At 40.1% G+C, this 22,935-nt stretch overlaps 1 protein-coding gene across 8 annotated transcripts in view; it reads right to left on the reverse strand.

Moving 5' to 3' along the window:
• The window catches only part of OSBPL8 (oxysterol binding protein like 8), a 95,331-nt gene that overhangs the window by 47,925 nt on the left and 24,471 nt on the right, over nucleotides 1-22,935 (reverse strand). For 2 of the 8 annotated variants that reach the window (XM_049792009.1, XM_049792011.1), the window contains exons 2-4: nucleotides 14,316-14,421; nucleotides 8,901-8,937; nucleotides 3,233-3,370 (exon numbers count right to left, since the gene is read on the reverse strand). In XM_049792009.1, the coding sequence (XP_049647966.1) occupies nucleotides 3,233-3,370; nucleotides 8,901-8,937; nucleotides 14,316-14,357 (217 nt within the window). In that variant the 5' untranslated portion in view covers nucleotides 14,358-14,421. Of the gene's footprint in view, nucleotides 1-3,232; nucleotides 3,371-8,900; nucleotides 8,938-14,315; nucleotides 14,422-14,639; nucleotides 14,665-16,190; nucleotides 16,212-22,935 lie in introns of those variants that run through there. The other 6 variants (XM_049792010.1, XM_049792012.1, XM_049792013.1 and 3 more) reach the window with 6 other exon arrangements.

Here is a 22,935-nt window from a genome sequence, read left to right on the forward strand (position 1 = left end):
CACCAGTTTTTTTAAATACACTGCTGTCAGACAACCTTGCTGAAGCTTTCTATAGAAGCAAGTCTGATCTCCACACCTGTAAATGTCAGTCTGTAGCCTCAAAGGCAAGCTAGTCTTCAGCCTCAAAACAAAGGACAGCGTATCTTCAAGGATCTTAAAAATATTATGGAAAATAAGCAGCTGCAACTTTTTCATACAAAGATTATACAGAACAATGATAGTGTAAATAGGCGTTTGCTGAACAATCACTAGACAATGCAGCCAGATCAAACTTTATTCTACATTTGTAAAACAGATCTGCATTGCACTCCAAAAAGACGACCCCCATCTCTAGCTCAGATGACATAGTAGGTTCAATCTCACAAGAGTGACAGGAGTGATGAAGGAGGAAGTCATGTGTCTTAAACTAAGAAACCAAGTACAGGAAAATAGAAGCTTTCTGAAATCCAGAGCTATGGTCACATAAATGAAAATGCAGTATTTATACACAGGAGCACTTAAAATCATGAAATACATACCACTTACAACTTCACAATGACACGTTTTATCGTTCTCTTTGTTCCAAATAGGAAGTCAGTGTCCCAAACCGATGTTAAATGTTTACCTCCACTCCCTCATATTAAGACTAATCTACTTTTATTCATATTTGTAATACTTGTCATTAGGATCTTACTTTAAACACAAGCAGAAGACACAAACTAAGCTTGTTCCAGTACATTTTCCAAGTGACAGGCACTGAGCATGCCTGTCCCTGGACTGCTGCTGGCCAGCCAAAGAATCCAGCACATGTGGTGGTGTTTCCCTACTAACACCAAAGTTAGTGCTAGCTGCTCCAGAGACTGCCTCTTCACAGGTTTCATTTCATTCCAACTCATTTATTTTTAACCACAACCTCTATACAAAACTGGCTTTGCTACACAGGCTCTTTTATTCAGGCAGCAGGAAACATAACTTCGGTAACGGTGGCCAAATAGCATCCAACAACATCCAACTGTCCAGTGGCAAAAGCTAAGTACCCATGTCACAGCTCCCCTTTATATACATTTACTCAGTTCTTTGTAGACTGTATCACACATTTTTCTGTTTCGATTCTCTTTTATCCTGTGCCTAGCATGCTTTTGAATTGTTTACTTACATTACCCATCTCCTAAGGGTGCATTCAGGTGTCAATGACTACAAGTATCTCCATTTAGTTCATAGTAAATGCCTTTAAGTACTGTATCTAAACATTTCCCGTATTTCTGCATATTCTCGTCACACAATACTATGGGTATATTGTAAAGACCTTTGTTAATAGGATTTCAGTTACAACAGTCAGCCTCCAGTACTCCAGCACTTTAAACTCTGTTCTACTTCATGTTTTTCAGGCTCGCACAGCATCTCTTTTTCTCCATGTAATAAGCTAACATCTTCACCAGCACTGTAATTTTCCCATAGGAATACCTACGACAGAATAATCACCCAACTTCTAAATGTGGGTCAACCTCCTCCATAAAAAAATCAAACCTACACCTCCCGAGTTGCAGATAGGCTAGAAGTTAGCAATTAAAGGTTGCTGAAGCCTAGCCCACATTTTACCTTTTCACTACTGAAATTGACTGCAAGCCAAATTCCTTGTTTCATGAAACTACAGCCTCATTCCTAGTAGTGCTCCTGGAAGACTAAGTCAGTGATGACTGATGCTAAAAAAGGCACAGATACATTTAACCAGCTTAAAATCACTTATATAAGCCCTGAAATAATCAGAAGAAAAAAAAATAAATCAGGAGAGGAGATCTAGTATCTGCAAGAAATTTGATGTAGCACAATCAAGTCTTAGTGCTTCTCAAGCCCGTTTTAATGATTTTCCTATGAGTAAAAGCTCTTAAAAAAGCACAACAGTTTGACTTAATAAATTAGTGAGAATAGCAACGCTAAAAGGAAGATTTTACTAGACTATTCAAATACATTTATATAACTACAACATTAGTCTAGTAGGGGATACACAGTACGTAGAGAGAATAACAAAAAATTTCTTTAACTATAATAAAAATTAAACAGGTTGTATATGTATATTCTACAGAAAATATTCTCCGATTAAGCACAATGCAAGCCAGAGAACATCAAGTGCTGTTCCAGTGAGATAACAGCAGCTGTGAGAAAAATATATGAAAGACAGCTGTTCGTAGCACTGAAAAAACTACCATAATAATTCTTAAAATACACTAAAAGACTACCAGATGCAACATGGTAACAACTATCTTTGTTTTCAAAGTTTTTTTCTTTTTATGTGAACGGTACTGAATGGGAAAACAGGAGAATGATTCAAAGTTACCTGAGACACTGCTTTTATTACTCTGATGGACTAATGTCATTACTTTGACAAAGCAAGCTATGGGAGTTAGGGAGGCTCATACCAAAAAAATCTCAGGAACACTACTCATGGCAGGAACTAAAGGAAGCACAGATGACTGGCATGGCTGCCAAGAGTAAAAGGAGAGACAATATTAATTAAAAAAAGCCTGAAGTTTTCACTAAGGACTCCACACTCCATAACAAACATGTCTAATGATATCCTAGGCAATAAGACAACACAAGCAGTTTCAAATGCAAATAAGCACAAGGAGAGCAACTCTTGCTTGGTTTTTATTTTGGGTTTTTTTTTGTGGTTTTTTTTTTTTAAACAGACTATCAACATGTCAGGCCTGCTGATGAGTTTCACTTCACATCCCATCAGTTCACATGGATCCACCGAGTTTGTTTTCAATAGGTTTAGCAAGGCAGAGGGACTGTTTGAAAGCTGAGACTCCCCCCCCCCCCCCCCCCCCCCCGCCCCTTTTCTTAAAGGGAAGGATCTTTTAGTAGAAGTAATTGTTAAAAGGTCTTTACACAAAGGTTCCAGGCTTAGGTGGTGTATCACACCACTTCCATGTGAAGACACAACTTAAATACCTGAGACATTAACATGACCATTAGTTATGGGATTACACACAGATAATGATTTACCATCAAGTGGACTGTTCTCCCACAAATCATAGCATGCTTTAATAAATTAGTGCACCACATAATGCATTTTTTTCTGTTTCATATTAACACATAAGGATACAAAGAATTACATACAATAATTTCAATATGCTTTCTTCCTTACCTCTTCATTGTGAAAGACAGTGATTTTGAATCAACATTTGGAACAGAAAATTAATGTCAGCATTTAAGTTCTTTAAAACCTCTGTAAAAAATAGCTTTATCTTACCATGGCTATGGGTAGTTCCTGGGCTGAGAGATGGTTGGAGTAACTCTTTGGTTGGAGTAAAATAGGCTTCTTTCCCCTGCCGCTGGCTCATTTTTCCTGGAGTTAAAAGCTGTGATTCATCGCTGTTTGTTACCACTGCTGAAATACAAAATGGATGCTCGTTCAATTATGTTATGTGCTTGTGCATAGATTTCTATTAACAACTTCACTGCTATTTATGAAACTGGTATTCAAATGCTGTCTTGCAAAATTTTTCATTCTAGAAAATGAGGATTTCAAACCAGAGATTTGCTTTGAAAGGGATGGCAGAAAGAAGCTGACAAGACTGGTCTAAGACATGAGGTAGAAGATGAAAACAAAAACTAGGAGGAAAGGCTGCCACTGAATACAGATACAGCACTGAGCTGTTACTTAACTTCTGAAACCCTGCTTTCTTCATCACTTTTGTGATAGTTCTTGGTTTAACTAGCCACAACGCAGCCAAGCCAGGAAATTACTTGCTAGATCAAGCTGTGCCACCATCCCAGAAAGCTAAGATGAACATATGTATGTACACCACAAGAAACAAGTCTTATTAATAAAGATCATGTATAGACTCTGTCAAGGCAAACAAAGGCTTAAAGGAGAATAATTACTCTTGGACCTTATCAGTCTAAAAGACTTCTCTGACATCTTCTAGCTATTTATAAGATCACCTGGCCAGCCATACTGTTTACAGTGTCTGTACATTTCCTTAAGCTGCACACAACAAAACTGGACCTTTTTTCATAATGGAGGAATGGCTGACTCGGTAACACCTGGCCTGTGGAAGTAGATATACTGACAAAAAGAGATCAGAGGGGGAAACAATAGGTGCTTACTAAAGAAGACCCTGCCTAAAAGATTGGAACTTACTACGGTGCTCATTTTAAGAGTTCCCAAGAGTTTTCCTCAAATAATTTTAAAAGTTCAGCAGAAGATCTAGTCAAAACAAACAACTTCTATTTTCTGGATGGACTCTGCGAAGTACAGAGGCCCTCTTCTTAGCTTGATCAGTACTATTATTACAGTAATGGAAACATTTTTTCAGCAAAGCCTAGAATGAACACAAGGCAGTGGGGGGGGGGGGGTGGGGGTGGGGTGGGGGGAGGGAAGGGGAAGGTTCTTGAGTGTCTCCAAAGAAGAGCAATGAAGCTGGTGAAGGGTCTAGAGCACAAGTCTTATCAGGAGCGGCTGAAGGACCTGGGGTTGTTTAGCCTGGAGAAAAGGAGGCTGAGGGGAGACCTTATTGCTCTCTACAACTGCCTGAAAGGAGGTTGGATCCAGGTGGGGGTTGGTCTCTTCTCCCAAGTAATAAGTGATAGGATGAGAGGAAATGGCCTCAAGTTGCACCAGGGGAGGTTTAGATTGGATATTACGAAAAATTTCTTCACTGAAAGGGCTGTCAAGCATTGGACCAGGCTGCCCAGGGAAGTGGTGGAGTCACCATCCCTGGAGGTTATTTAAGACACATAGACGTGGCACTTAGGGACATGGTTTAGTGGTGGACTTGGCAGTGTTAGGTTAACGGTTGGACTCGATCTTAAAGGTCTTTTCCAACCTAAACGATTCTATGAAGAATGCAAGAATGCCAGGATACACATACACACCTGTACTGTTTTTCTACATCAGATAAACCATCTAAAGCTCTGCTCTGGACAAACTATACCCTATGCAGACTGCTGCTCAGGAAAAACACGTGAGGAGATGGACAAGTGAGGTAAAAAGCTCATTTTACCAGGTCAGAGTTCAAGTCTGTCAGTGCCAGAAGGCCAGCACTTCAAGGCAGTAACTGACTTTGCTCTTCTTGTAGTACCACCAAACTAGCTTTTCACTGTCCTACAGCTACAAGTAAGGGAAAGGGGGGGAGCAGGGCAGTTGCTGAAGTCTCGGGAAGGGACTGTACCATAAAAGGTCTGGTATCTGAAATGAAAAATAAATAAAAGGGGCTGTGGGGTGTGTAGAAAACAGCTGCTTCACAGGCTCACGCAAAACGGGTCCCTGCGAGGGGAGCGAGCTATACCCGTTTTAAAAATGTTTAAGGTACACCAAAGTAGCACCAACTTTCAATCAACTAGCTGAAAGCTGCCCTCGAAGAGCCAGCGGCCATTTAGCTTCCCAGGGAAGGGATTTCACAGCCCGCCATGCCCTGCGGGTGCCCCCGGCCGCTGCAGCGGGCAGTGCTCCAGCTCTGCGGGTGGGCTCCTCGCCTGCGTCAAGTACCTGCTCCGCAGCGGGAACTGCGCTAAGAACCCTTTCTTGAGTGACCTGTGCAGAAGGCTCATTTCTGTATGGGTAGCATGCAGCACGGCTAACTTCTCTTTAAGCTTTGGGAATTCCAAAGGTTTCTTTAAGCTGTCAAGACGTGATCACTTCTCAGGCAGTACTTGCCAGTAATTTGCAGCGTGAGCAAACTCTGCACACAAGTTCTACCAAAGCACGAACTGAATTCAGTGATGTTAACTTGGTAACACCCACAGGGTTACAAGCTTCAAGTTCACTATTAAATTCATGCTCCCTCATTAGTCTACAGACTCAGTTTGGGTCCTGCCAAGACTGCTAGCACTAACAAAGGCTCCTTTCCTAAAAAACACAGTTTATGTATCACCTAACATAGAATATCTTGTGGTAATCACTTTGCATGCCTGGGGATTCAAGATGAACTTCTTAAATCAAGAGGGCTTTTGAGAAATTCAATCATCCTTCAGCTTTTATAGATTAGCAGTAGAGTTTTAAAATCTCCTTTTTATACAAAGCACTGTAAAAGTACTAAACAAATGGAAATAAATCAGTTAAGTACATAAACGTCTATCCACCACTGTAGCAGCCACTAGGAAGAAGTTGTCCTCTTCCTTCAAAATGCCTCATCCTGATGCTCAGATGTTTGCTTTCGGTTGAGGGGAAAGACAGGGCAAGGCAGAACATTACCTGTTGCTTTGAGCAGGAGACAGTGAATAAGATTACTAAGAGGCTTTCATCTTTTCTCTATAAAAGACTGACTAATGACCTGATTTTTAGAGGTGTCTGTACAGTCACAGCTGTAAAATCAGCAGGACCTTCAGGAAGTTAATGATCTCTGTAAAGATATGCCAAGCATCTTACGGCAGGAGCTCTGGAACCTTAAAAGACAGAGATGGAAACAAAGAAAGCTATTACAAGGAAAAGGAAAAAGTGCTTAGAAAGGCGAGAGGAGGGGGAAAAATTATGCTCATAACAAACCTGAGTTTTCAAGATGCCATTAAATCAACACCTACCACTTGGAAGCAGATCTTTTTAAGAGCGTAGATTTAATTAGTACCTATTAATAGGTAACTCAGCAATTTGTAGAGGCTCCTTAGCAGCTGTTTATAGCTTCTGATAGATTGATTTTATAAACACTATAAAAATGTACGGTACATACTTAAGTCATCCATTTACTGACAATGTTTGACAGTCCTATAGCTAATTTTGAACTCATCTGAAGCACAGAATGATTTTATCCTGGAATTTCGTTACATTCACAGAATAAAACCAACAGTAATCCTGAAAGAGATCAATGGTCATTTACTCTAGTGACCTTGCTCACTTGTGAAATAAAAGTTAGCACAAATGAATAAATAATGTTTCTAGTCAAACATTTTTTCTTATTTGCCCAAAACACCAAACTGAAACTTACAGTTTTAGATTCACTTGTCCCCATGTACCTGCAGTGAAATCTTGGCAAACTAATCAAAAGTGTAAGTCTCAAAAGCCACACTCAGTTTCTGACTAACCTTCAAAGCACTCACACTTTCTAGTGAGTTTTGGTGAGGACAATCAAAATATGGTTTTGTTTTTGTTTTTGTTTTTAAATGTTCCTGGGGAACACCTCACTTCCAGAAACGATCAGAGGGCTGGAAGACGTCTCCTATGAAGAAAGGTGACAGAGTTGGGGCTGTTCAGCCTGGAGTAGAGAAGACTTCAGAGAGACCTCACTGGAGGCTTTCAATATACAAAGGGGGCTTATAAGACAGACAGAAAAAGACTTTTCACCAAGACCTGTAGCAACAGGACAAGGGGCAATGGTTTTAAACTGAAAGTGGATAGATTTAGATTGGACATATGGAAAAAAAATTTTACTACGAGGGTGATGAGGCACTGGAACAGGTTGCCCGGAGAGGTTGTGGCTGTCCCATCCCTGGAAGTGTTCAAGGCCAGGTTGGATGGGGCTTGGAGCAACCTGGTCTAGTGGAAGGTGTCCCTGCCCATGGCAGGGGGGTGGGAACTAGATGATCTTTAAGGTCCCTTCCAACCCAAACCATTCTATGATTTAATTCTTCTTAGGTTTCACATGCCATCTCTGCAACTTGATTTGTTAGGCATATGCTCAACGTGTCTGAGAAGACCTACAATAGCATGGCCAACCATTCCTTTCACTCAAAGGCCTCAAACTGGTGATTCATTTTTAGACTTTCACTCAGGCTTCAGAGCACTCATCCAAGAGAAAGACGACCTCCGTTAATCCCTTCCTTTACCTGAGTGAGTTTAAACCCCTACCATCTACCTCCTTGAAGATGAGCAGAGGGTTATTTTAGAGAAGAAACATGAATTAGTAAATATCAAAGCCTCCTTGCAACACTTTGGAGGGCACATTTCAATACCAACAGAACTATTAGAGTTGATAATACATACTTTGTTCCATTTCCACATACTGGCCATCAAATTACTAAAATATAGTTTGTTAGTATGATTAATGCATCAGAAGAAACACAAACTGCAGTCTTTACAGCCAATTTATTTCATCAGATAAAGCTATGAAAAAAAATTGTATCTGAAGTGGCAGATTCCCAGTTCTTCTGTTTCTATAACAAGCATGTGAAAGTGCCTACACTCTTGAAAATAGCACAAGGACATCAGATATAGGAGGTTTATTATAACTCAATTCTGTATTATTTTTTGATGTCTATAATAAGTGGTATCAGCTAAGACCATGGCTTCTGCACAGATTTCTCACTAAAAAGAAAGAATTTGTACCTGCACCTTTCCCTTCTCCACATACACAGACTCTTAATCCCAGGCAAAATTATTCTGCCAATCCTACAATCATACTAACACCCATGAACCAATGGCACTAATAAGTCTTTGGCTCCGTGCACACACATATATACACCCACTGAAGTTCTCCCTATCACCACATCAGATCCAATTCTTATTTGAGTATTACAGTATACACACCTGTTCATTTCTGAAGATGTAAAGTTATTGAAATCAAGTGAAACATATAGCACTATAAACAGACAAGCTCAAAAATAAAACTGTTTCTGAACCATTAATTCCATGTCTTTATTATCTATACTACAATAACATTTGAAGGTTTCATTTCAGATTGATAAATATGTCTTCTTCTCTTCCAGATAAGTAATTTAAAAGATTATTTTTTTTCTAGCCATGTCTGGGAGAGGTGAAGAATAAACTTTTCCCACTAACAAAAAAAAAAAAAAAAAAAAAAGAAGAGATGAGTAGTATGCCAGGTAAAATACTTTTCCAACAGTAAATTTTCATTGTACTTGAGCTTCTCAATTACAGTATGGAAGAAAATGTAGCATTTAGCCCAGCAGCCTATAGGTAAAGATACATGCTAACTATTATGAACATATGTGCAAACATACTGTAGGAGGGGGGAGTCACTTACTTGATGGTCCATGAGAGTCTCTGTTATCACCATGATGCTGCGTACACATACAATTGAAGAACGAAGAACAGCAAACATAAAAATCCAGGCCAGGAAGAAGCAAGTGCACAAAAGCAGCAGCAGCGGGAAAGAAGAAGGACAATGAAAACAGCGTTAGTTCATAACTAAAATAAAACATGCACCTCAATACCAAAGGCAAGACCTCAAGAGACTTAGCAGTTCAGAAAAGTTGAAGCAACAAAACTTACAAATATGCTTATAGAGAAGCCATTATTAAAAGCCATCATCATATATGGTTAGTAAACAGCAACTGCCCCAACTGCTAATTCTGAGTGGAACCTCTCCATCAGCAATTGAGTGCTCATATAACTTGATACACAATATATTTTAAGAAATTTTTAGCTGGAATTTTCAGAAGACTAAAGCTCTGAAGAAAGCTGAAATACCACAAAATTTGTTTCCAAAACTGCCCACTTTCGGACAGGTGTTTTGGAAAGACAAAAAACTTTTAAGCCATCAGTAATGTGCGAGCACCCACCAATGCCAGATCCAAGCCTAACTGCTCTTGCACACAAACTTAGAAGCCACAGATTCAGTTCATCTACAAATACAGGTAACATTTTAAATTGCTTAGGATGGAAGACAAGCAGTGCAGTTTTAAATTTAAGAGGATATTTTATATCAAAGTATTTCCAAAGAATCAAGTTGTATAAAAAAAATTATCTCTGTCCCACTGAATGCATCAAATATAGGCACTATAGGAGAGTAATTACACAGTAGTAGTCTAATCCTTTCTGACATTTGATCTGGAATCTTCTATAAATCATTGCTACCCAAGGCCATAAATCGGAGCCAAGATCCCACTGTGCTCAGCCGTGTACAGATGTAAGGTAAGTTCCACCTACGTCTTAAAGGATTTACATCATCTGAAACCCACGAATAACAGAAAAGGAGGAGAAAACAAGCGTACTGATCAGCATAAATATTTGCTCCTTAAAAATAAAATAAATCCAAACATGCTGTATCTTCTATATCCCAAACAAAAAACTTCTGCTCCATAAAGGAGAGAAATCCTTGCCCTGCCTTAAAGAGGATCCAATCTTGTGTCTCTGTTATCAGTATTAAACAGCAGGAAACATAAAAAAAAGAAAAATAAAAATATCAGCAAGCAGGAGTCTTGTCTTACACTCCTGATCTCAAAACACAGATTTTTATCCCCCACAGCTGCCTGGGGGTGTTAAACTGACACTGCAACATGCAAATGTAAAGTACTGCAATAAGAATACTACAATTAGAGTACACATCATTGGAAAGGTGAGGGAACCGTTCTTTCATAATTTTGCACTTTCTGGAAATGGACTTGATTAAACAAGATAAGCTGAAATAAATTATAAGTGCACTTGGTAAACAACCTTCTATCCCTGTCAGAGACTAAATTTAGGTCAAAGAGTGAAACACTGCTAAGGGAACCCATGAACTTAGCAGACAGGTTTACATACTACCACATGAAACACATTCAAGAATTCAACTGTTTTCGAGGCAAAGTGCTTCTTCTTAATGTACAGGTAGCATGCTACAGACTAGGAAACAATTTGTTTGGACTGGAACTGTATTGCCCTACCCTGGTTTTAGATTCAAGGGAATAGTGACTGACAAGAGAGCAAGATAAAGGAGTTTGCAGTAACTGTACAGAGATCCAGCAACTGACTGAAGGACTGGGAACACCACTATTCAGCACGGGTCTGCTTTATTTCACACGAAAAGTTGGAAAGCAACAGAAGAGAACTGGAAAAATAAATTGTTAACAGACATACAGGATCAGAAGTTTGAGACTCAGACAGCATGTTCACCCACAGTGCGTACTTACACGTTGAAGAAATGGAGTGAAAAAGCACTGCAGCAGGTCCTGCCTCACTGCCTGCCTCTCAAGCAGCCTTGACCAAGATACAACGTGACACCACAGAGCAGGGCAATCTGTCACCCGAGACGATGCAGGGGCTTTTTTATGTAAATATTTTAGCATTGCATGGTTAATCCTATGATCTGGTACAAACAGCTCCTACGCCAGAGGCTGAAACACAAGCCTGTCTAACTCTGTCCCTGATCTTCTCCAACAGACATTCTGTTTACACACCAAACTGCCTCCGTTGCTGGTCAGCCCGGTCTCTTGATTAGAACTATTTGGGCCTGTGTATTTACCTAAAACCTGCAGAATATATATTTTGAAATATCAATGCAAGATGTTAAGATACTGAAATGAGACTATTTTGTCCATAAAGACTTCTTCGTGTTCCAACAGCCCATTATACCTCTATCATCTGCAATTCATATCATTGCAGATTGGGGATTCAAACCCCTAAGGGAACAAAAAATGACAGTTTTAATACTTCAATGTTTTCTCTGAAAAGAATGCCCTCAGGGCATTCCTGTCCATTATCTTGCACAATTTTTTATTCTAAATATACAAAATTAAGAGAAAGATACACTTATTTCCAGAGACACAGCCTACCCTTATTTTCACATTTATTTAACTGATGACTTGGATTACAGATTACAGAACAAGTCCTTTGACAAGGGAGGTTCTCAACACTACATGATTGATTTAGCTTCTGCTGAGGTACAATTAGTTAAACATGTTACTATCAAAACATACAAAACCTATCCCTCCTCCCAGTAAAATTTTAGATTAAGACTAAGGAATAAAACCAGAAATATAAACCATCAATGAGACAGTAGCCACAATCCTGTTCTCATACAAAAGCAACTCCATGCTTCAGACATTTCTCAGAAATAAAGCTTATAACAACTGCTACTAAACCTAAAATTATATCTGCCAATTTGTCCTATAAAACAAAATCCTTTTCCTGTTGAAGATTAGGGTAAAAGCTAAAACATATGTCATGCTAGCATGTCTGAATCTCACACTACAAAAGATGCTTGTTAAACATACTTACTAGATTTACAATCTAAACCTACAGCTAAATTCTTAATAGAGTTTAAATGCACTTTTTAAAGCCAAGTTTTCACCCTGCTGAAGACAGACTTTTCCTGAAAGCAGTCTCTAATACAAGTAGATCACTAAGATTAATCATGTTACATATAAATTCAGGACCACTAAACCCAACCAGCAAAGCTGACCAGAGAAAAGGGTCTCTATTCTATGCTTCAAGGGAAGAAAGGTACTTCTGTCTGCTGATGTATTTAAATAGCAAGGACTGACTGTACAAGTTATATCAAAGGCAACATATTTATGAAATACATGTTTTGGTAAAAATTAGTGCCAACTAGAAAGTTTTCTAAAAAAAAAATTTAGAAAAAGAATGGTTTGCATCAAACATTCCCATGTAATGTTCTGAGTTCTGAGCCAGTGAGGCTTGTTTAAATTAAATTATTATTTTATAGAAAAACAGGCAAAAACTGTTCTCAAACAAGAACTTAAACTAGACTGTCTACTATTTTACAATGCTTTAATGGTGCTAGATTACAAAAGTAGTTTGCTGACCTGTCATAACATTTGTGTTCAGATACAGTATATATCAACCTAATTATTAGACAGGAAAAGCATTTCATGTAAGACTTTTCTCCCTAGACTGTTTCTGGAAAGAAAAGCCCACAACATTAAGTTCTGTGATCTCCTCCTCTTTCTTTTACACGCAAGCCAAAAAACACATTAGAATGCTGACACCTCTAAAAAGGGCTTTTTCAGGTATCTCCTAGAAACCCCCCCAAAGGACTTAAACCATGCAGCAAAATGTTGATCAGTATTCTTCATGCATGTTTGCAATTCATGTATTTCATTATTTTTAATCAGACAAGTGGAACTTCAAAAATAAATCAAATTGCAGCTAGACGTCTGGAATACTGAAAAATCTCAAACGTGACCCTTCAAACAATTTAAAATTCTGGGACATGTCCAGATTTGCATACACTCAAGGTCTTCAAAATTACTGGGTCCAATCTCTTAAAATATATGTGTGTTGGGTTTTTTTTATATTTCAGTTTCAATTTTTTATTATGGTGTACACCAGACCAAGTATGTTTAGACTCCCAGATAAGCTTTCCAAACTGTTTTTAACAGCTGTAGTGCAACACATAAAACTTTACATTGTAACTGCAATTAAGATAGACAATTATTCTACTAAATGATATTTTGGTAAGAAATGTTTAGAGTAGCCAGTCACAGTATACCATCAGTTAAAAAAAAAATTATTCCAAGATGACACTTCAGGTGCCGAAGTATATAGGATGAAAGGCAAATCTATCCTTACACTTAGCATTCTTCTGAAGCAGACTTGGTAAAACATATAGAGCCTCATTTCAAGATACCTTCTTAAAATCATGCTATTGTGAAAGCATGTCACAAAAAAGGAAACTAGCACATTGAGTTTCTTCAAAGTTGTTTGTAAATTGGTACTTTTTTTTTATTGTAGGAAACAAGAAGGACAGCAACTTAATTGACAGGATTTTTTTTAAAAAAATATCCTATTACACAGCTGACAGATGATACTTATAGTATATTGTGCCTGGGATATAAATGCATTGGCCCCGCAACAAATCAATGGATCTGTTTATTACAGAAAAAAGCCAAGGATTTTCTTAGAGCACTGCAAAATAGCTTGTCTTCAAATCCATCACTAAAGATAAAAACAGTAATGAAACACTCGATCAAATTAATAGGTCTATGTAGTAGTTGAACCATCACAAATAAAGTTTGTCACTAATGAGGTGTTAAACTTGAGCTTCACCTCAGTTACAGAAAAGATATCCTATTTTGCCTTTGGGAGGCAGTGCTTTGTATCAGAAAGCAGCTTTAGAAACTAAAAAACATTTCCTGCTTCAGCTATTGGAGTGCTTCCACATAACACAGCTTGTGGAAAAGTTAAATTCTTAAATAATTTCAGCAATATGATGATGATGAAGTGTCATTACCCACTAGCCTTTCCTGTTTTTAAACTGTACTTAGAAAGAAAGAGCTGGTATTTTGACTACTTCAGAAATTTTATAATCAGCACAGTTTATCAACTCTTACAACTGAAATGACTCTAGTAACATATAATATTCACTCCTCCTGCCTTTTCTGCTCCTCATTCCACCAAGAAATACCTTATTTTTTCTTTTGTCCATAGTCACTAACTAGTAAAGTGCCAGAGAACACAACTGAGAGGAATACCTTTTTCTTTTGGGACTCAGAGATACCAAGGATCAAATCCAGTAACAAAATATTTCTTGACAACCGGTCCTCTTGCCATGAGAATCTAGCAAATGATGGGTAATACTACACAATATTCCAAAAGCATTCACCAGAAAAGTATCAATTCAAACCAAACTAGAACAGCTTCAAGCTATTTAATTCTTTCCCTGCAAAAGCACCTTCATGTTCATCCAATTACATGAAGCCATATTTAAGTTACTCACTGAATTTCTATCAAGTTCCCCATCAACCGGAACGGTCTCCATGCTGAAAGGGTGTGTTGTCTGCCTCTCTGTCAGTTAGAGTTCGTCCATCCTGCTACTCGAGATCCTGGAAGGGGGGGGAAAAAAAAAAAAATTCACTTCCAATGGCTGAAATCCATTAAAAAGCTACACTCTCTCTCCTCTATGTCTTAAGAGGGTAGTCTCCTATTGTAAACTGTGTATATTACGTTTCCTTGCAAAATAAGCTCATTACGTACAAAAATCAACTTTTTAGGAACGGAGAGAAGAGTTTCAAATGAAATGGCCAAAACAAAAGCTACTCACAGAGGCAAGCATTTACTTTTAACCACGCTTACATCAAATAAGGAAGAGTTATGCTGGAAGAATACAAGAAAAAAAAAAAGTCCCCAGCAGCACACCACTCCCACCCTGAAGGCATGTGGACACAAGCTGTTTGGGTACATAAATGCTATTCTGGAGCAGTCAGAGTTTTGGGCTTCCCAGCATAACTCCAGAAACAGCCACATTTTGCTTTGTGGAACAGACACACAGAAATTAAATCATTTGTGCAAACCAGCACCCTGTGAGGCAAAGCAGGCGCTCAGCTGGCAGTCACCACACACAGCCAGAAAGCAATGCCTTGTTCTTAAGACACTTCCTATTTACTTTTTTTGCTAGAAAATGAAAGTTACAATAAACCCTATTATTCACACCACATTTGAAGTCACCAGTGAGACCAGAAAACGGTTTGAAATCAAGCAAAACTCAGTGGAAAAAACATGCCTTAACTGTTCATTCATTTAGTGGGTTTCAGGAGGGAAGCAGATCAAAATGGGATGCCTACAGAGATGCCCATCTACAGCCCATTGCTCTGCTTCTTTCTCAAAGGCCCCCATCAGCAAAAGATACAAGCAGATGAGAAGGCTGTAAGCTGGCCTGTTCAAAACTGGTATGAAACCAGTATCACGCAGGGAGAACACCCTGCAGTCCCACCCTCCACAAAGCCATGTTCCACACTGCCCTTCCCACCAGCTAGAACAAGTGTTTAATCAGAGAATTAGCTCAAGGATTTTTTGTTTGTTTGTTTTCTTTCTTTCTTTTTGTCTGGGGGGGGGCAGAGGGGCAGGAAGCAGCTAAGTTACAAACCAGACTGCTAAACCAACACTTGTGCAAGAGCAGGGTAGCACGGAGATGGTGACTTTTTTTTTTAAGCTACAGTGTTAGCATATTGTTCTTTGGGTATACATCAAGCTACGACTTCAGCTCAAGCTTTAGCAGAAAGATTAACTGAGGACAGAGGAGTGAGGTGGGAGGAGGCATCACAGCCTCCCCAGGGAGCTTGAGGAGCATCCTGGGTGCAGGGGGACAGAAGGCGGCACAAGGAGAGGACCAGGACAGTACACAACAAGATCTTGCGGTTCAAAGCCTGCCTCAGGAAATACGCACTCATGAAAACAAATCTCACTATAAAGAGCAACCATTTGTTCAACTGCTTTCAATGTTTTCATTACAATATTTTTTGTTCTTGTATTATATAAAGTACATTAGAATTAAAAATCCCTTAGGAAGAACATACAGTATTAACACACTATAGCAAGTTACCATAACATATGCCATAAAACACAAAAGGAAGCATTAATAAAAATTTTAACAAAACAACTGCGTGCTAAAGAAACTGCAAAGTTTATAACTGCCTATGACTCAGTTCGAAGGACCGACGAGGATCTTACTGAAGTACCTGAGTAATTACCGTGGTGGCACCTAACTGGGAAGTGCATGGATAGATGTTTTCATGTAAATTATAAACAGTAGACATTTGAAGGGAGATGACTACAAGTGATTAATTTGCATTAATAAGATGAAAAATGGCATTACCACAGAAAGAGGAATTTACCGCAGAAGTTCTGTTTCCCAGGGTGGCTGGCACTGGAACACGCGCCTTCCACACACCAGCACAGGGATGCAGAATTGGGTAATGACTCTTGGAGACTGCTCGTTGTCATCTCTCCCCCACACACCCATTTTAGGTTCTATTATTAGCAGACAACTCAGCAACACCAGGCTGCATACATTTTCAATTTATGGAAACACTAAACTCTCTTAAACAAGATGAAAAATGAGTGGCATTGCAAACAGATGTATACACTGATGTTTAACACAGTCAGCTTTTTTAGTTACACAAATTTGCAACAATACTGAAGTTATCCAAATAAAGAGGTCTTTCCTGACACAAGAACATTCACCCTAAAACAGTTTTACTGTTCAAAATGGGTTTAATTTTTAAACTCTTAATTTTTACTGTCAACACTTCTGGTGTATTCGGCTCCTCCATTTGTTCATGTAAGCGCAGCCACCACATCCTTCCTCACCTCAGTCTCAGGAGTACTATCATCAGACAGGTATCCTAACATATAATTCCTAGCAGTCATGGTCATCCATGGTCCCCATGAAACTCATAATCCAGCAGGATCCCAAAGACTGCAGAGAAGTTATCTGGGAGAGGGAGGGGGAAAATTCTGCCTGCTCATATCTGAACACACATGCAGAGTAAAGCAGGTGCAGAAATGGTTAAGGACTACCTTCCCCCACATTGTTTAGTTTATGAGCAGCCAGCCAGCTTGGCTTATTTTTCTTGGCAAAATGAAGGCTGAAAGTGAACAATGTTGCTTCTGAAATACGCCAAAATAAACACCAAGAAGGGAAAAAGGATCTCTCAGCAAAACAATGTTGCCAGAAAGGCAAGTAAGTATGAACTCAGACAAGAGATTTATTTTGAAAATTACAGAATGCTTCCAACCATCCAAGCCCAAGGCTTTGAAACAACTTTCCAATCAATGTAAGGAAAGGGAATTTATTTATTTATTTGTAAATGCAGCCAGGTTATTATGAAGTGTGTTCCATGAGTAAGTGAGCTCTTTTCTACTTCAGCAAGATTAGATGTGAAGACACAACCCCAAATTTTAAAAAAAATAATCTTTTTAGCTTTGGGGGGACATTTACAACATGCTTTTGCTGCTCTCTCCATATTCACAAGTGTTTGCAATTTGGTTGTCTGCCTGGTTGGTTGGTTTGGAGCTTTAATTAACAGATGTTCCTACTTCACAATCACAACTCTTAAGAGCTTAAACATTCAAAAGGGCACATGCAAATTGAAATTTTTTGAAAAAAAATATATGATGGCATCCCAGCTAATCACCTATGTTTCTTTTATAGATGATGGATACAAACAGGAACTTAGAAAGATATTGCTCATTTTAAAGCAGCTGTACCAATCGGACAAATCATGCCATAAAATAAGCTATTTCTCTCCAACTATGAAGAAGATCTAGGGTGATTAGCTCAGAAGCATATATTTAAAGCAGAAGGGAAATGCATCCCACTTACCACATGATCGACAACCTGTCATGTTAACGTCTGTATTTCATCTTAATTTATTTTAACAGACTGCTTCAGACATTGGTAGTTTTTCTAACAGTCTGGTTTTCAGTAAGCTGCACCTCAAGAATAGGAAAACTCTGCTTGTGTCTCTGATAGAAGCAAAGGACAGCATGCAGAAATGAAAGCTAGTACTCTGTGTGAAGACAATTTTATCTAACTATCTATACATATGCACACTCAAATGTTTTATGTGACTTCCTACCTCTAACTCCTACCCTTTAAAAAAAAAGTATCTCAAAAGCTGTAAGAGTATGCCTCAAGTCCCACAGTTGGGTCACAACAACCCCACGCAACGCTACAGGCTTGGGGAAGAGTGGCTGGAAAGCTGCCCGGCAGAAAAGGACCTGGGGGTGCTGGTCAACAGCCAGCTGAATATGAGCCAGCAGTGTGCCCAGGTGGCCAAGGCGGCCGACGGCATCCTGGCTTGTACCAGAAATCATGTGGCCAGCAGGAGCAGGGAGGTGATTGTTCCCCTGTACTCGGCACTGGGGAGATCACGCCTCCAATACTGTGTTCAGTTTTGGGCCCCTCGCTAGAAGACAGACATTGAGGTGCTGGACTTGATGATCTGAAAGGTCTTTTCCAACCTAAATGATTCTATAACATTACATGATATTCTCGGAGGTGTAGCTGCACAGGTCATGGACCAAAAGCAGCTGAAGGCAGATGCCTTGACCATATCAGAAGTTTCTGTGGCAGCAAGCCTTTATTCACACCTTTAAAAACAAGAGGATTTGGCAGTGTTCTATATTGACTTTTAAATTCCATATGTTAAGCAGATTATATCAGTGTTTACTGTAGGGATATGTTCATTTAACTGAATAAAGAGATTATTAGGAATGACAAGCCCTTTTTTCCTCCAGCATAAGAAAGGGTCCTCACCAAATATGTACCTTGTTCCAGGCATATAAGAGTTTAAACCTGACTCCATGGCAGTAATACCCTATTGGAGGCATGTTTCTAACATTAAAACCTTAATTCAATACACAGGACTCTTCTTCCCCTTCTCCCACAGATTAGCTTCCATTCAAACACTTCACTAAATTTGGGAATTTCATCAAGAGTCTTTGCCTGATCTCATGGCTGAGATGCTTGCTATGCTACCTCCTATATCCTCACTGCCCCCTACGTGAGTTTCTACTCCTGAATTTCAGTGGAAGTGGTAGAGATGAGCCCCGAATCTAATATGTTTTCTGTTTAATCAATGGACCAAGTTACTTGAACGCCTGCATACCGTATTATATAGGCAGGTTTTAGCTTTCTCCCTATCACCTACAGTCATTAGATATGGCATTTGCACTGTGATACTGTTTTGTGATCTGTTATAGTATCAGAGTACCCTCTTATACTCCAGTGTCGTACCTCATAGGCAAGGTACAGCCTCACCTGTGACCTGCTAACAGGCTGCACTGAGAGGACACTGAAATGGCTACTGCGTGCTGATCTGGCCTTTCCAAAGGGGAAGTGTTCTCCAGGGCTCTGACCTGCTAAACTTTGCTGGATGCCTGCCTTCTTTCCTTAAGGCCTAAAATAAGTTAATGCACTTAAACTGTCCAAGATTGCTATCAGATGAGAGTATACTGTAAATTTCTGTAAGATGATACAGGCATAATATTCTTAACTTCAAAGATCAATGTGGCAACAAGCATGGATGGAGGCACAATGGGAGAAAGGAAGCCTAGCTGTTCACATTGACATCAAGAAGGGTAATAATTCACCTAGGTCCTTGCTGTAAAGCAGTTACAACAGTACCAGAGAAATGCTATTCCACAGGGAATCACAGAATGGTTGAGGACCTGCAGAGGTCCCTTACTCCATCTTGTCCAACTCCCATTTTGTGGGAGGCCGTCTAGGCAGCTTTTGAATATCTCCGAGGATGAAGACTCCACAACATGCCTGGGCAACCTGTGCCAGTGCTGTCACTCTCACAGTAAAAAAGTGCTTCCTGATGTCGAGAGGAACATCCTCCTGTGTTTCAGTTTATGCCCATTGCTTCTTGTCCTATCACTGGGCACCACTGAGCAAAGCCTGGCTTTGTCATCCTTACACCCTCCTTTCAGGTATTCATACGCATTGATGAGATCCCCCCCAAGCCTTCTTTCTCCAAGCTGAACAGCCCCAGCTCTCTCAGCCTGTCTTCATATAAGAGATGATCCTGCCCCTTCATCACCTTCATGGCCCTTCACTGGGCTCTCTCCAGCATGTCCATGTCTCTCTTGTACTGGGGAGCCCAGAACTGGACCCAGCACTCAAGGGGTAGCCTCACCAGTGCTGAGCAGAGGGGAAGGATCACTACCTTCAACCTGTGGGCAATGCTTTGTCTAATGCATCCAAGGATACCATTCACTTTCTTTGCAGCAAGGGCACATTGCTGGCTCATGTTCAACTTGCTGCCTGTCAGGATCACCAGGTGACCCACAGGTAAGCAGTTCTCAGGTGCAGTTATCAGGGCATTCAGTTCAGTACGGTCCGTAAGGAAGTTTAAGGTAATACTCTTGAGAAAGGTATCTAAGTGCTAAAAAAGAAGAAAGAAAAAAGAAGAACAGGTTCATAAAAATTAAGAGCTAATGGGGATATGATCAGTTTTAAGAGATTAAAGGAAATCTACATCCTAAATCTAACTAGGGTGATCAAACCAAGGCTCTCAAATAATCTAATTGTCATTCAGTAGTCATATGACAGGGTGAAGGCACTTACACTTTGCTCCATGCAGTAAGGGAGCAGCAATAGCACAGAAGGTAATAAAAATCATAGAATCATTCAGGTTGGAAAAGACCTTCAAGATCATCAAGTCCAACCATCAACCATGCCCACTAAACCACGTCCTGAAGTGCCTTGTCTACGCGCTTTTTGAATACCTCCAGGGATGGTGACTCAACCACTTCCCTGGGCAGCCTGTTCCAATACCTGACAACCCTTTCAGTAAAGAAATTTTTCCTAATATCCAACCTAAACCTCCCCTGCCGCAACTTGAGGCCATTTCCTCTTGTCCTATCTCCAGCCACCTGATAGAAGAGACCAGCACCCACCTCACTACAACCTCCTTTCAGGTAGTTGTAGAGAAAGATAAGGTCTCCCCTCAGCCTCCTTTTCTCCAGGTTAAACAACCCCAGGTCCCTCAGCCACTCCTCGTAAGACTTGTGCTCCAGACCCTTCACCAGCTCCGTTGCCCTTCTCTGGTCACGCTCCAGCACCTCAATGTCCTTCTTGTAGTGAGGGGCCCAAAACTGAACATAGGACTCAAGGTGCAGCCTCACCAGTGCGGAGTACAGGGCTACGATCACTGCCCTGCTCCTGCTGGCCACACAATTTCTGATACAAGCCAGGATGCCATTGGCCTTCTTGGCCACCTGGGTACACTGCTGGCTCATATTCAACTGGCTGTTGACCAGCACCCCCAGGTCCTTTTCTGCCAGGCAGCTTTCCAGCCACTCTTCCCCAAGCCTGCAGTGTTGTTGCATGGGGTTGTTGTGACCCAAGTACAGGACCCGGTACTTGGCCTTATTGAACCTCATACAATTGGCCTTGGACCATCGATCCAGCCTGTACAGATCCCTCTGTAGAGCTTTCCTATCCTCCAGCAGATTGACACTCCCGCCCAAATTGGCGTCCTCTGCAAACTCACTGAGCACTCGATCCCCTTGTCCAAATCATTAATAAAGATATTAAACAGAACTGGTCCCAAAACTGAAACCTGGGGAACACCACTTGTGACCTGCCACCAATTGGATTTAACTCCATTCACCACAACCCTCTGGGCTCATCCATCCAGCCAGGTTTTTACCCAGCTAAGAGTACACTATTCTAAGCACGAGACACCAGCTTCTCAAGGAGTATGGCATGAGAGCCAGGGTCAAAGGCCTTGCTGAAGTCCAGGTAGACAATAAAGGTACATGTCTTACTTTCAAGGCTCCTTGAATCCAGTGCATCAGAGGACATACAGCCCCCTGGCTGTAGTGTGAGGCCACAGATCGTGTCTCTCAGTTCATGAGTCCACACACCAAGTACACTTCATTAATAAGCTACAGATCAGGCCAGCTTTTTGCACATGACCCAATGTCACTGCATGCCAAGGACCCTGTGTTTGTTGAGAACAGTTCCGAGAAAGCAGGAACTGAAGCTGAGTTACTAGTAAGAATGGAATGAGGCCAACAGGGTCAAAAGATTCAGCAAAAGATCTGGTAAACAAAGAAATCACAAATTTTTCTTCAACTTTCAAACTAAGCATCTTACGCTAACAAGAACTTGGAAGAACAAGGAACAGGTTTTATTCTCCAATTCTAGAAGAGAAATTTGAGAACTGAGGAAAATCTCTAGGTTCAATTCCTTCTGCTGTGAAGTCAGGCCAAATAGGAAAGCTTGACAAAACCAGTAATGACATAGGGGAAGTCACAGACAACTAACTGCATGGTTATGTTAACTCTGAACTGCAACATTTGAATGCTCAAAAGTCCGCTACAGCTATAACCACACCAGACTCAACAACTGCCTCACATATGTCCCCCAAGTATACTGTGATCACTTAATGCTAGCAGCCAGTAAGTACACCCTTATGAAATGCTTCCTTCCACCCTGAATTTCATCACCTGCCTTCTCACTTCCTGAATAAACAATCCACATGCAAAGAAAGCTGTTTCCTCTGTTTCTATATTGCTGTTTTCAGAAGGAGAAAAAAAACAAAAAACAACCCACCCCACAACAACCACACCCAACCCCCATGTATAAAAAAAAAAAAAAAGAAAAACAACAGTAAATTTGAAGCATTTAAGAACAAGACTTGAAAACATGTCTTAGCTAGAAAGAGCCTTGGAAAGCAGAAGCATGGTTCAGATAGCTGTCTTTTGAGAGTGATAGATGGCAGTGAACAAAAAGGATAGAAAACTTCTGAACAGCCACTGCAACTTTAATAAATTACTACCTTAAACAGGTGTCCCACAGATAAACTTGTCCTGATAAAAATGAAGGAGTACAGAAGAGGTGGTAAGAGTCACCTCCAGGTACTAAGACCCAGCATCCTCTCAAAGCTCAAGTCCCAAGTGTTCTGGAGACCTTTGGCCATTAAAATGCACTTCAAAGCTCCCCAACCCATCGCAGTCTTCATGATGCATATTTTCTAAGACTGCTCCCACAATCCAAAGGAGTTGTAAGTCTCAATACTAAAAATAGTTATTTCTTCACATAA

The sequence above is a fragment of the Accipiter gentilis genome, chromosome 34 (assembly GCF_929443795.1).
Source record: "Accipiter gentilis chromosome 34, bAccGen1.1, whole genome shotgun sequence".
NCBI classification, from domain to species: Eukaryota; Metazoa; Chordata; class Aves; order Accipitriformes; family Accipitridae; genus Astur; species Astur gentilis.